We start from the raw sequence: 15,535 nt of genomic DNA, 5'->3' as shown, positions 1-15,535 counted from the left end.
AGTCACATCAGCTAATGGAGACAGCGAGCCTCGTGTCGTGTACAAAACCCTCCTGCCTCTGGCATAAAAGGTCATATTTGCATTCCCCGAGCTCGGGCTGTTGGTTTGTACAGTACACACATCATGATTCATTACCATGGGACATAAAAATTCCAATAATGCTTTGTCAAGTCCGCTGACAGATAAGGTGAAGCCGCGCCGCGTCTCCCGGTAATGAATGACTTGATTATCTCTTCTAAAAGCCTCCAATAAAAACTTCCCGCTTCCTCCCGTTCTTGGGAAGCTCCTTCTCCCCGACGGCTAATGTTCCCATAAAACCGTAGGCCGGCCGCTCGTAATTCATCGAAACAATGGCAATTAGTGATCTCCATGTATTCCTGTGCGCCTGAGCCGAGGAAGAGGAGCTAATAATAATGTGGGGATAATATCTCATGATTGTCTACTACCAAACCCAGGATTCAGGGGAAGAGATCGCGGTGCCCAATATGGGGCCAACTATACATTTTCTCAAATCAAGAAAAATTGAGTAAGTCCTTGAATCACCTTTTTCTAAGCTGTAAAAAATATCTGTGGTTAGATCTTTTTCTGAGAAAGTTAAAGGGGTACTCCACTGGAAAACTAAAAAAAAACAAAAAAACGGGTGCGAGTAAGTTTAACAGATTTGTAAATTATACAAAAAGAGAAGATTGCAGCAGCCCACTTGGTCAAAATATGGAGACTCTTAGCGCACTTTTTGATCAAAACGTGTCCCCCCCATCCACCACGCGGAGGTGGCCTAATTTAGAATGGGACCCTAACACAAATTCTGAGCCTAACACTCATAACCACTCCCCTCTGTTGGGCAATATAGCCTCTGACTGGGTGACATGCTGGATCCATTAACAATTATAAATTACTTCTATTTAAAAATCTTAATCCTTCCAGTACTTATCAGCTGCTGTATGCAACACAGGAAGTTCTTTTCTTTTTCTTTTCTGTCTGACCACAGTGCTCTCTGCTGAAACCTCTGTCCATTTTAGGAACTGTCCAGAGCATGAGAGGTTTGATATGGGAATTTGCTCCTATTCTGGTCAGTTCCTAAAATGGACAGAGGTGGCAGCAGAGAGCACTGTGGTCAGACATAGATTGGAAGGATTAAGATTTTTAAATAGAAGTAATTTACAAATCTGTTTAACTTTCTGGCACTAGTTGATTTAAAAAACAAAAATGTTTTCCAGTCCTAAAAACATATCCCCAATCCTATGGGACCTCTGGGATCCCCCACGATGTCTAGAATGGAGCCCTGACTCTTCATGCGGAATGGAGTGGTCGGTCAGCAAATGCTCCATTCATTGCCTGTGGAGGAGAGGGAGATACCGGAGTACATCGATCAGTATCTCTGGAGCCCCAGGTCTTCAGGCTGAAGGGACTGTTGGGTCGGCACACGCTCCGGTCATTTTCTATGGAAGCGCCAGAGAACCCAAATACATTGCTGTGTAACTCGGGAGCCCCGACTCATTCATGCTAAATGGAGTCGCGCTACATTCACTGTATATGGAAGTGCCAGAGATACACGAACACGTAGGTGACTCCTTGTGCAAAAATCTGCATTCATGATAAATCCCCCTTTGTGTGTATATCTGTCGTCCAATTACGTGCGCCAACGTTATCATTTACTTCTTGAGACAGTAGAAATGAAAATCGGCAACTGACCGCGGTCAGCTCTTAGAATTCTTCTTTACTGCATACTCACAACTGTGTTACATGGGAAGAGGGTAGTGGGGTGACACAGGGTGGCAACCAAGCTCCGTTTCGCACGGAGGCCGGAGGAAGCACGATCATCACCCCACTACCCTCTTCCCATGTAACACAGTTGTGAGTATGCAGTAAAGAAGAATTCTAACATCTGACCGCGGTCACTTCCCGATTTTCATTTTTACTGTCTCAAGACGTCTATTTGCACTATTTCCAATCAGAGCACCATCTTCAGCGATCTAAGTCTGTACCTGCTAGTTCTACACCGTTCCCTACACAAAGGGGATGCAGTGCCGTGCTGACTGTCTATGAACTGTGTTATAATTTACTTATTCGCTCTTTTAGTTTAGTCTACACACGGTTCTTCGTGTTTTCTTGTTCTGAGCATTGATGGGGGTGGAGTTGGTTTACTCATTTGCATATACTGTAGATTCAAGTGTATTCAAGTTATCATTTACGCAAAATAAAAATTCACAGATTTTTAGCGTTTTTTGGTTTTCAGGCTGCTTGATGGCGACCACTTAATAGTTATAGATATAATAGTGATATTTTTTACTGCTGTGACATTATTAGAAATCGATTTTAAAGGGGTACTCCACTGCCCCTAAATGTTCCGAGCGCTGGGTGCGTGCTGCGGGGGAAGTGGTTTTATGACCACGCCCCTTGTGAAGTCCCACCACACCCCCTCAATGCAAGTCTATGGGAGGGGGCGTGATGAATTTTAAGGGGTACTCCACTGCCCCAGCGTTCGGAACATTTAGTTACGAACGCTGGGTGCATGCTGCGGAGGTTGTGATTTCACGACCACGCCCCTTGTGAAGTCACGCCACGCCCTCTCAATGCAAGTCTATGGGAGGGGGCGTGACTGATTTTATGAGGGGTACTCCACTGCCCCAGCATTCGGAACATTTCGTTCTGAACGCTGGGTGCGTGCTGCGAGGGTCGTGATTTCATGACCACGCCCCTTGTAAAGTCACGCCATGCAAGTCTATGTATGGGAGGGGGTATAACAGATTTTAAATGGGTACTTGACTGCCCCAGCGTTCGGAACATTTAGTGCCTAACGCTGGGTGCTTACTGCGGGGGTTGTGATTTCATGACCACGCCCCTTGTAAAGTCACACCACGCCCCCTCAATGCAAGTCTATGGGAGGGGGCATGATGGATTTTAAGGGGTACTCCACTGCCCCAGCGTTCAGAACATTTAGTTTCGAACGCTGGGTGCTTACTGCAGAGGGCGTGATTTCATGACCACGCCCCTTGTGAAATCACGTCACGACCCCTCAATGCAAGTCTATGGGAGAGGGGCGTGACGGATTTTAAAGGGGTACTCCACTGCCCCAGTGTTCGGAACATTTAGTTCTGAACGCTGGGTGCGTGCTGCGGGGGTTGTGATTTCATGACCACGCCCCTTGTGATGTCACGCCACGCCCCCTCAATGCAAGTCTATGGGAGGGGGCGTGACTGCCGCCACGCCCCCTCCCATAGACTTGCATTGAGTTGGCGTGGTGTGACGTTACGCACCTCGCAGCCCGCACCCAGCCTTCGGAACTAAATGTTCCAAATGCTGGGGCAGTGGAGTACCCCTTTTAATTTATCTGGGACGGAGCGCAGCCTTTTTATTTAGTTTCTCTTATGATTATTATTTGTCTTTTGTAAGCTTGCACCTATTCCACTAATTTGAGGTGTTAGAATAAAATGTGATATATTGTAAAGTTATATAAAACTTGTTCTATTACTAGTTTTTTATCTGTCATTGTAAAATTCTGTTTCTTTTTGTCTTTCTTCTCTCTCTTCTTACCCGTTGAGTACTGACGGATTCCTCGGCGCTCACATTATTATCAGAACAATTGTCGGCCTTATATCTGCTGACTGAGCACATACGGTACTTCACTCCCTGATCTTTCCGGATTGTTAGAAGTTTTTGCCTCTGTTTGCTGGGTCACTGAAGCACTCTGAGATTTCTTTTTTCTTACCGTATATAGAGCAGCATAGACTATTATTAGAGAATAATGTGGCGGTTCTTGTGTATGCCTCGCGCTTGCCTGTTTTAGCTGATGTGTCAGCCATATTGATTGCAATTTCATCACTGAAATGATCTCCTATTGCTGCCTATACTTCCCATGAATCCTCAGGCTCTGCAGAGAGAGAGAGAGAGAGAGTGGGGAGTCTCATCACTGCACCTGGCCATCTAATTAGGCTGCTGGTGCTGGAGGTCACTTAGGTAAACTGATTAGACTCATAAGTAGGTTATTGTCAGTTCACATAATGTGCAGTTTTGATGTATTTTTATTTTTTTTATTCAGTTTGTTTTTAGAGAAATATTGTCACGAGGAGAAAGTTATTTGACCTATAACCACAACTGAGGTGTCTTATGTAAAAAAAAAAATCTACATTTTGGCTGTGTTTGCAACGATTTTTCAAAAGTGCTGTAAATATGACGCATTTTGCCATGATTTGCACAGCTGCTGTAAAATGCCACTTTTTTCCAATCATGGCAAAATAGAAAAAGTGCAGCAAAAATGCAATGTGTGAACACAGCCTCAGGTGAGGTGTATAACTACTATATATCCTGATCTCATACAGATAGCAGCAGTATACAGATAGAGCTGGAGGTGTATATCTAATATATACTGTGTGTATATATATATCCTGATCCCATAGAGATAGCAGCAGCAGTATACAGATAGAAATGGAGGGGAGGTATATAACTACTATATATACTACAGAACGAGGAAAATAAAAAATAGGACTATTCCCTTGGCGCCTATTCACCGGAAACCAAAAAAGCCAAAGTAATTCTTTAAAAAAAATTGGCATTTATTGGTCCTTTCGTACCAATAAATGCCAATTTTTTTTAAAGCATTACTTTGGCTTTTTTGGTTTCCGGGGAATAGGCGCCAAGGGAATAGTCCTATTTTTATTTTCCTTGTTCTCATCTACTGCACCGCGACCTGGCAGTCACGGTGAAGGACACCCAGGCTGCCACCCGATTTTGGACTACAGACCCCAGCGAGTCTACAAGCTCACCGATCACCCAAGCTACATGGTAAGGTGCAAATACACATGCACACGTCATCCCACCTTATAATTCTCCACTAGGAGCGCACCTCATCTTTTTTCTATATCTCCTTACTATATATACTAATCCCAAAGATACAGCAGTATACATTTAGAGTATAGCTGTATATCTACTATATATATCCTGATCCCATAGAGATAGAAGCAGCAGTATACAGATAGAGTTGTAAGAGGAGGTGTATAACTACTATATATACTGATGCCATAGAGGTAGCAGCAGCAGTATACAGATAGAGCTGGAGGGGAGGTGTATAACTACTATACATCCTGTTCTTGTAGTAATAGCAGCAGTATACAGATAGAGCTGGAGGGGAGGTGTATTACTACTAGATATACTGATCCCATAGATGTAGCAGCAACAGTATACAGATTGAGCTGGAGGGGAGATATATAACTATTATATATACTGATTTTATTATATATACTGATCGTATCGTATAGAGATTATATATACTGATTATATATACTGATTTTATTATATATACTGATATAGATATCGCAGCAGTATACATATGGAGCTTGAGGGGATTAGTGTAACTATTATATATCCTGATCTCATAGAGATAGCAGCAGTATACAGATAGAGCTGGAGGAGAAGTATATAACTACTATATATCCTGATCCTATACAGATAGCAGCAGAAAACAGATATAGTTGGAGGGGAGGTGTATAACTAGCATATATATCCTGATCCCATAGAGATAGCTGCAGTATACAGATATTGCCAGAGGGTAGGTGTATAACTAGTATATATTCTGATCCCATAGAGATGGCAGAAGCAGTATACAGATAGAGCTAAGGGGAGGTGTATAACTACTATATATCCTGATCCCATAGAGATAGCAGCAGTATACAGATAGAGCTGAGGGGAGAGGTCGGTGAGCTGTCAGGAGCGATGTGATAAGTGATGTCATCCTGTAGTTAGCTTACACAGAACTGACCACTTCCTCTGACACAATAAACACTGATTTTCTGTGCTTAAGATTGGTGATCACATGACTCAGTTACAGTAACGAACTGCAAGCAGCTGTGCTGGAATAAAACAGATGGTGCTGTAGAACTAGTGATAGTGGAATTTCTCTTTGAGAATCTTTTCCCAGAATAAGTTAGTTTGGCTTTTGTACTTCATCCATCTTAACCCTTAACAACTGTGTCTGACTAATCTTTGCAAGGTTTTTGCTCTTTTTTTATACTAGTCGGGCACTCCTTGCATTTGCACACGTTTGTAGTGTCATGCGCCGATTGATACATTTTGCACATAATCAAGCAAAACCACACTTGACTCTTTGCTCTGCTCATCATAAATCCCCACTATGTATTGTGAAGAAGCCGCCTGGTTGGGATGATGGGTTTGTTGTTCTATGGTGGAGACTTATAGGATGGAATAATAGGGGATTCGAGTTGTGACTTGTGTGAAAACGTCTAAGAGTCTAAAACATTCTTATGTCCTAGTATAGTCTTTTGACCATTGGTGAGATACATCGTATTTTGATTTGTTTGGGTTTTGATTTAATCATTTAAACTTGCCCTCCAACCTTCTATATATTTTAAAAAGTCAAATTAATTTTGGTAAAATCTGACAACAATTTCATTGTTTCCATCTGCAACTCACGTAACTGACCAGATCTGTCCTCTGTGCCGGAGAAAGAACACACCAGGCCATGAATTCAGCTATAGTTATCTAATACCACATCTCCTTCTGGACTGTTTATTGGGTATTCGTGAAGTTTTATTCCATTTTTGAGAATTAGAAAACCTTGTTAGACTACATACAGTAAAGCGTCTCCAAAAGACCACCTCTTTGAGAAGGCCACCTCCTTATACAGATGAGATGTTTTGTTACTATTTTTTGGTTCCACCATATACAAAACATACCGGCCATCTTCATTGAGAAGATCACCCCCCAGAAGACCACTTTTTTGTGCATATTTGGATGGTCGTCTTAAAGGGATACTCCGCCCATATACATCTTATCCCTTATCCAAAGGATAGGGGATAAAATGTCTGATCGTGGGGGTCCCTACACCCGGAATTCGTTTAGAGCATCTGGTGCAGCGTCATAGGCTCCTGACATCACGGCCACGCCCTGCTCGTTTACATCACAGCCACGCCCCCTCAATGCAAGTCTATGGGAGGGGGGCGTAACGGCCATCACACCCCCATAGACTTGCATTGAGGGGGCGTGGCCATGACATCACGAGAAGGGTGTGACCGTGACGTCACGAGCCTCCGCCCCGCATTGCCAGTCATTCGGCACGGACCAAAGTTGGATAGGCGATAAGATGTCTAGGGGTAGAGTACCCCTTTAGAGAGATTTTTGAAAACCTCAAAGAAGTCTGAGAATTTTGCCCATCTGGGAATATTGGAGCCACGTGGATGCCAATTTAGATCTTTCAGGTTTGTTGAGAGACAAAGAATCAGAGCTAACCCAGAAAAACCAATACACGTAGCCACAAAAATAGTTGGAAAACAAAAACAATCACACAAAAGACCTTTGTTATGTGCAGAATAATGACCTTCACAGCATCCAACCATCATCCACATCATCATCCACAAATAAGATGGTTTATTTATAGATTACATTCTATTTTCTTTTAGGTGACCATCAGCAAAATTATAATCACCTCGTGCTCAATAACGCCTCTCAGACACCCACAAACGGTAAGATTGTTTCCAGGTTTTAGGACCACTTATAGAAATACAGTCATAAGGGTCTATACAATTACCCTTGCAACCCTGATGGCACATACATTGCATTAAGGCTTGCAGAGGTCCTACTGCATCCAAGCCGTATGCCTCAAAGGCCCCATTGGCCCCTTTGCAACATAAAAGAACAGTGAGGTCACCAGTAGGTGCTCTAATACCATAGGATTCTATTTGGAGAAGGATGACCAGGTTTAGATCGTGTTACCCCTATACTATGGATTACAAAATGGAAGCTCATATAATTAGGACTCGCACATCCTGTGCTTCCATCTGTCCTCTGTTGTATCCCACATTGTTTTAATGTATGTGTATGTCATAAATGTGTTATCTGTAAATGTCTGACAATGAAAACACCATGAATGTTAGTAATATTAGAAAGGTTTACTAAGCTTCAGTGAAGTTCCAACGAGTACCACACAAAGGCCTGTCCACCATGAAAATATATTGGATAGGTTAACTGGATATGTTTGGTGTATGCTTACAGAAAATTGACTCATTGAATTCTACAAGCTTGAGTATCCATAGTTTAAAGGGTTACTCTGCTACCCAGCGTCGGAACATTGAGTCCGAACGCTGTGTTCGGGCTTCCGTGTTCACGCCCGCCCCCTCATGATGTCAAGTCCCCTCATGTGACGTCACGTCCCGCCCCCTCAATGCAAGTCTAAGGGAGGGGGCGTGATGGCCGTCGCTCCCCCTTCCCATAGACTTTTATTAAGGGGGAAGGCCATGACATCACGAGGGGGCGGGCGTGAACACGGTAGCCCGTACACAGCGTTCGGAACTTAATGTTCCGGATGCTAGGGAGCAGAGTAACCCTTTAAGTAAATTCAGAGTAGAGATTTCCCCAATACTGCTTCATATTCCTTCAGGCTTGGTCAGCTTGGCTCTGATATAACTTCTCATTAACTCAATTTGGTAAAGGTGTTGGTGGGATTGCCGATTTTGGGCTTCATTTTTGTAGATGGTTTGGATATGTCTGCTTGAGAAGTTCGTATGGTTGGGATGTAGTAGCATATAGGAGTGCCAATAAAGTGCCTAAGATGAAGGAGACCTGCCTGATTTCAGTTGATTATGGGTCGGCCTGGAATGATCATGAAAGATCATTGTGGTCTTCATCTGGTTGGATCTGCATTGTTCTTTGAAGAATTTGGATGGAAATCATTCATGTTCCAAGTCGTGGAGGCTTCCAACTAATGTTCATGGGGTTAGGACATGAACCGCAGTAGTATATTACTCGTAGCACCAAATCATTTGTTTCTATGGGGGTTGTCCAGTGAAATATGTTTTTTTCTAGCAATGTCCCCAGGCTGCCTAATAAATCAATAAATCCTGAAGTTCCTCTGCTCCCTCGTAAGCTTTGGTATCCGAGTACTCTGGCTACAGCCAGAAACACTGCTTCCCCCAAACTGCCGAGTGTAGCGTCTACAGTCGGGGGGAATTACCAGTGGCACTCAGTAATCATTGGCTGAGGAAGGACACTGCTGCTGAGGGCCATTGTGACATCATGCCTGGCAAGCTCCAAGAAGCATACTGTCAGCATTCTGATACTGGAGGCTATAAGGGAGTTGAAGAAGGTGAGGTCAAATTTGTATTATTTTGTAAGACAGTGTGAGGACATTACTAGAAAAACATTTGTGACCGGATAACCCACAGTCCATCAAGTCCAACACAATTTGAATTCCTGTGTGGAAGGGACTCTTCCACCCTGCCAAGCCTGAAGAAGGTCTCCACAGGTTGTAAGTATACCATCTTGTTTTGTACCATGGCTTCAAACTTGGTGTGAAACAATGAGGCTTTGGTTTTAGCTGTCTATGAAGGATACCATCCCTACAGTGATCATGGTGGGGGCATTATCATGTCTGGAGGAAACCAGGCACTGCCCAATACCATCCCTACAGTGATCATGGTGGGGGCAACATCATGTCTGGGGGAAACCAGGCACTCCCATGACCTGCCCAATACCATCCCTACAGTGATGATGGTGAGGACAGCATCATGTCTGGAGGAAACCAGGCACTGCCCCTCACCTGCCCAATACCTTCCCTACAGTGATCATGGTGGGGGCAGCATCATGTCTGGAGGAAACCAGGCACTGCCCATCACCTGCCCAATACCATCCCTACAGTGATCATGGTGGGGCAGCATCATGTCTGGAGGAAACCAGGTACTGCCCATCACCTGCCCAATACCATCCCTACAGTGATCATGGTGGGGGCAGCATCATGTCTGGGGGAAACCAGACACTGCCCATCAACTGCCCAATACCATCCCTACAGTGATCATGGTGGGGGCAGCATCATGTCTGGAGGAAACCAGGCACTACCCATCACCTGCCCAATACCATCCCTACAGTGATCATGGTGGGGGCAACATCATGTCTGGAGGAAACCAGGCAATGCCCATCACCTGCCCAATACCATCCCTACAGTGATCATGGTGGGGGGGAGCATCATGTCTGGAGGAAACCAGGCACTGCCCATCACCTGTCCAATAGCATCTCTACAGTGATCATGGTGGGGGCAGCATCATGTCTGGAGGAAACCAGGTGCTGCCCATCACCTGTCCAATACCATCCCTACAGTCATCATGGTGGGGGCAGCATCATGTCTGGGGGAAACCAGGCACTGTCCATCACCTGCCCAATACCATCCCTACAGTGATCATGGTGTGGTCAGCATCATGTCTGGAGGAAACCAGGCACTGCCCATCACCTGCCCAATACCATCCCTACAGTGAAGCATGGTGGGGGCAGCATCATGTCTGGAGGAAACCAGGCACTGCCCATCACCTGCCCAATACCATCCCTACAGTGATCATGGTGGGGGCAGCATCATGTCTGGGGGAAACCAGGTACTGCCCATCACCTGCCCAATACCATCCCTACAGTGATCATGGTGGGGGCAGCATCATGTCTGGGGGAAACAAGGCACTGCCCATCACCTGCCCAATACCATCCCTACAGTGATCATGGTGGGGGCAGCATTATGTCTGGGGGAAACCAGGTACTGCCCATCACCTGCCCAATACCATCCCTACAGTGATCATGGTGGGGGCAGCATCATGTCTGGGGGAAACCAGGCACTGTCCAATACCATCCCTACAGTGATCATGGTGGGGGCAGCATCATGTCTGGGGAAAACCAGGCACTGCCCATCACCTGCCCAGTACTATCCCTACAGTGAAGTATGGTGGGGGCAGCATCATGTCTGGAGGAAACCAGGCACTACTCATCACCTGCCCAATACTATCCCTACAGTGAAGCATGGTGGGGGCAGCATCATGTCTTGGGGGGCAGAGAGACTGGTCAGGGGTTGACGGAAAATTGAATGGAGCAAAGTACAGAGATATTCTTAATGAAAACCTGATCCAGGGCTCTGGACCTCAGAATGGGGTAAAGGTTCACCTCCCAACAAGACAATGAGGGAGATTTATCAAAACCTTTGCAGAGGAAAAATTGACCAGTGTCCCATAGCAACCAATCACATTGCTTCTTGCATTTTGGAAAAGTTCTCTTGAAAATGAAAGAAGCGATCTGATTGCTTACTATGGGCAACTGGTCAACATTTCTGTTTCACAGGTTTTGATAAATCTCCCCCAATGCCCCTAAAAGCACACGGCCAAGACAACACAGGAGCGGCTTAGGGACAACTCTGTGAATTTCCTTGAGTGGCCCAGCCAGAGCCTGAACCCAATGGGACATCTCTGGAGACCTGACAATGGCTTCTACCTACGGTCTCCATCCAACCTGACAGAGCTGAGAGGATCTGCAGAGAAGAATGGAGGAAATCCCCAAATCCAGGTGTAGACCTTGTGGCCTCATCCCCAAGAAGACTGGAATCACTGCCAAAGGGGCTTCATCTAAATCCTGAGTAAGGGTTATGAATACTTCCTCTACAATCAATAAACAATCCGCTACAAGAATCTGGAGACCCTGCACTGGGTGCATCATGTCTGAGAATGTTCTCAGGGAATATTCTGCCCCCTAAATTTAGATACGGATCTATAAACATTGTATCTAAAGCTCATTTTACACTAAATGTTGCTCCGTTACCCATTACAATGTCCCGTTAAAGGGGTACTCCGGCGCTAAGACATCTTATCCCTTATGCAAAGGATAGAGGATAATATGCTTGATCGCGGGGGTCCCGCCACTGGGGACCCCCGTGATCTTCCACGCCGCACCCCATTAGAATAAGCCCCTGGAGCGTGCTCGCTCCGGGTCTGATTACTGTGATCACGGGGACGGAGCATAGTGACATCACATCTGTCACGCCCCCTCCCATAGGCTTGCATTGAGGGGCAGAGCGTGACGTCACTCGGGGGGCGGAGCCGTGATGTCACTAAGCTCCGTCCCCGTGATCTGCAGTAATCCGACCCGGAGCAAGCGCGCTCCGGGGGCTGATTCTAACGGGGTGCGGCGTGGAAGATCATGGGAGTCCCCAGTGGCGGGACCCCCGTGATCAGGCATCTTATCCTCTATCCTTTGGATGGGGGATAAGATGTCTTAGCGCCTGAGTACCCCTTTAAGAAAACCCTTAAAAACAGCCGTTAAATGGCCATTACAAAATCCCATTCAAGTCTATGGAATTTTTTCATTATCTGTTATCACCCGTTATAACCCATTATGAATAACGGTCGTTATTTGTGACCGGGGGAAAAACGTTACATGCACTAATTTTTCTCCCATCACAAATAATGTCCGTTATTCATAACGGGTTATAACGGGTGATAACGGATAATGGAAAAATCCCATAGACTTATGGGTTTTCTTAACGGGACATTGTAACGGGTCTTTAAAACGGAGCAACATATAGTGTGAAAGGAGCCTAAGTTCAGTGGGGTTGACTGTAAACTATGTATAAGTCGCTCTCACATTTGGGACTGGGGCAAAGTTTTGCACAAGAAAAGTGTCGCTAGAACTCCAGAGACATCTTCTTGTAGTTCGGACGGTGATAGAGAGCGCGGCTGATTGACGGTGACCTCAGCTCCGCAGAGATCGGAGTCGACTGCAGAACATACATCTCCCGCTGCGGAGTTTGCTCTTATAACATATGTAAATGAAGCTCGAAGCTTCCAAAGTGTTCAGATGTGTGACTGCTGGCGAAAACTAACAGACGCTGTTTTTCCTAAATTATATTTATGTACGAAATGACAAGACGCTCGCTGCGAAGCACCCGGCAGAGATGATATTTTATTTTAATTTTTTATATGCCGAAGGAGGTGATATCTTTGTGAATTAAACATGTTATGTATATAAAATGCTTAACTTATACCAGCTGCATATATATATAATTATATACAGTATATACCAGGTTATACCAGCATGGCCCATATCACTATATACAGGAGATATATAACTTATACCAGCAGTACATATATAATTATATACAGTATATACCCTGGTTATACCAGCATGGTCCATATCACTATATACAGGAGATATATAACTTATACCAGCTGTACATATATAATTATATACAGTATATACCAGCATGGTCCATATCACTATATACAGGAGATATATAACTTATACCAGCTGTACATATATATTATATACAGTATATATACACAGGTTATACCAGCATGGTCCATATCACTATATACAGGAGATATATAACGTATACCAGCTGTACATATATATTATATACAGTATAAACCAGGTTATACCAGCATGGTCCATATCACTATATACAGGAGATATATAACGTATACCAGCTGTACATATATATTATATACAGTATATACCAGCATGGTCCATATCACTATATACAGGAGATATATAACTTATACCAGCTGTACATATATAATTATATACAGTATATACCAGCATGGTCCATATCACTATATACAGGAGATATATAACTTATACCAGCTGTACATATATATTATATACAGTATATACCCAGGTTATACCAGCATGGTCCATATCACTATATACAGGAGATATATAACTTATACCAGCTGTACATATATATTATATACAGTATATACCAGGTTATACCAGCATGGTCCATATCACTATATACAGGAGATATATAACTTATACCAGCTGTACATATATATTATATACAGTATATACCAGCATGGTCCATATCACTATATACAGGAGATATATAACTTATACCAGCTGTACATATATATTATATACAGTATATACCCAGGTTATACCAGCATGGTCCATATCACTATATACAGGAGATATATAACTTATACCAGCTGTACATATATAATTATATACAGTATATACCAGCATGGTCCATATCACTATATACAGGAGATATATAACTTATACCAGCTGTACATATATATTATATACAGTATATACCCAGGTTATACCAGCATGGTCCATATCACTATATATAGGAGATATATAACTTATACCAGCTGTACATATATATTATATACAGTATATACTCAGGTTATACCAGCATGGTCCATATCACTATATACAGGAGATATATAACGTATACCAGCTGTACATATATATTATATACAGTATATACCCAGGTTATACCAGCATGGTCCATATCACTATATACAGGAGATATATAACTTATACCAGCTGTACATATATATTATATACAGTATATACCAGGTTATACCAGCATGGTCCATATCACTATATACAGGAGATATATAACTTATACCAGCTGTACATATATAATTATATACAGTATATACCAGCATGGTCCATATCACTATATACAGGAGATATATAACTTATACCAGCTGTACATATATATTATATACAGTATATACCAGGTTATACCAGCATGGTCCATATCACTATATACAGGAGATATATAACGTATACCAGCTGTACATATATATTATATACAGTATATACCAGCATGGTCCATATCACTATATACAGGAGATATATAACTTATACCAGCTGTACATATATAATTATATACAGTATATACCAGCATGGTCCATATCACTATATACAGGAGATATATAACTTATACCAGCTGTACATATATATTATATACAGTATATACCCATGGTCCATATCACTATATACAGGAGATATATAACTTATACCAGCATGGTCCATATCACTATATACAGGAGATATATAACTTATACCAGCTGTACATATATATTATATACAGTATATACCAGGTTATACCAGCATGGTCCATATCACTATATACAGGAGATATATAACTTATACCAGCTGTACATATATATTATATACAGTATATACCCAGGTTATACCAGCATGGTCCATATCACTATATATAGGAGATATATAACTTATACCAGCTGTACATATATATTATATACAGTATATACTCAGGTTATACCAGCATGGTCCATATCACTATATACAGGAGATATATAACGTATACCAGCTGTACATATATATTATATACAGTATATACCCAGGTTATACCAGCATGGTCCATATCACTATATACAGGAGATATATAACTTATACCAGCTGTACATATATATTATATACAGTATATACCAGGTTATACCAGCATGGTCCATATCACTATATACAGGAGATATATAACTTATACCAGCTGTACATATATAATTATATACAGTATATACCAGCATGGTCCATATCACTATATACAGGAGATATATAACTTATACCAGCTGTACATATATATTATATACAGTATATACCAGGTTATACCAGCATGGTCCATATCACTATATACAGGAGATATATAACGTATACCAGCTGTACATATATATTATATACAGTATATACCAGCATGGTCCATATCACTATATACAGGAGATATATAACTTATACCAGCTGTACATATATAATATAATTACCAGTTTATACCAGCATGGTCCATATCACTATATACAGGAGATATATAACTTATACCCAGCTGAACAAATATATTACTATACCAGTAATACCCAGGTTATACAGCCTGGTCCATATCACTATATACAGGAGATATATAACTTATACCAGCTGTACATATATATTATATACAGTATATACCAGGTTATACCAGCATGGTCCATATCACTAA

The 15,535-nt window shown here is 42.6% G+C and overlaps 1 protein-coding gene across 24 annotated transcripts in view; it reads left to right on the top strand.

Annotated features, from left to right (window-relative positions):
- Positions 1 to 15,535, top strand: part of SHISA6 (shisa family member 6) — a 595,422-nt gene that overhangs the window by 565,497 nt on the left and 14,390 nt on the right. For 17 of the 24 annotated variants that reach the window (XM_056549465.1, XM_056549454.1, XM_056549466.1 and 14 more), the window contains one exon: positions 7,413 to 7,475. The exons of the other annotated variants lie outside the window; for them this stretch is intronic. In XM_056549465.1, the coding sequence (XP_056405440.1) occupies positions 7,413 to 7,475 (63 nt within the window). The remainder of the gene's footprint in view (positions 1 to 7,412; positions 7,476 to 15,535) is intronic. 24 annotated transcript variants of the gene reach the window in all.

Source organism: Hyla sarda, chromosome 13 (assembly GCF_029499605.1).
Source record: "Hyla sarda isolate aHylSar1 chromosome 13, aHylSar1.hap1, whole genome shotgun sequence".
Taxonomy (NCBI): Eukaryota; Metazoa; Chordata; class Amphibia; order Anura; family Hylidae; genus Hyla; species Hyla sarda.
This window is presented reverse-complemented; position numbering and strand designations above follow the sequence as displayed.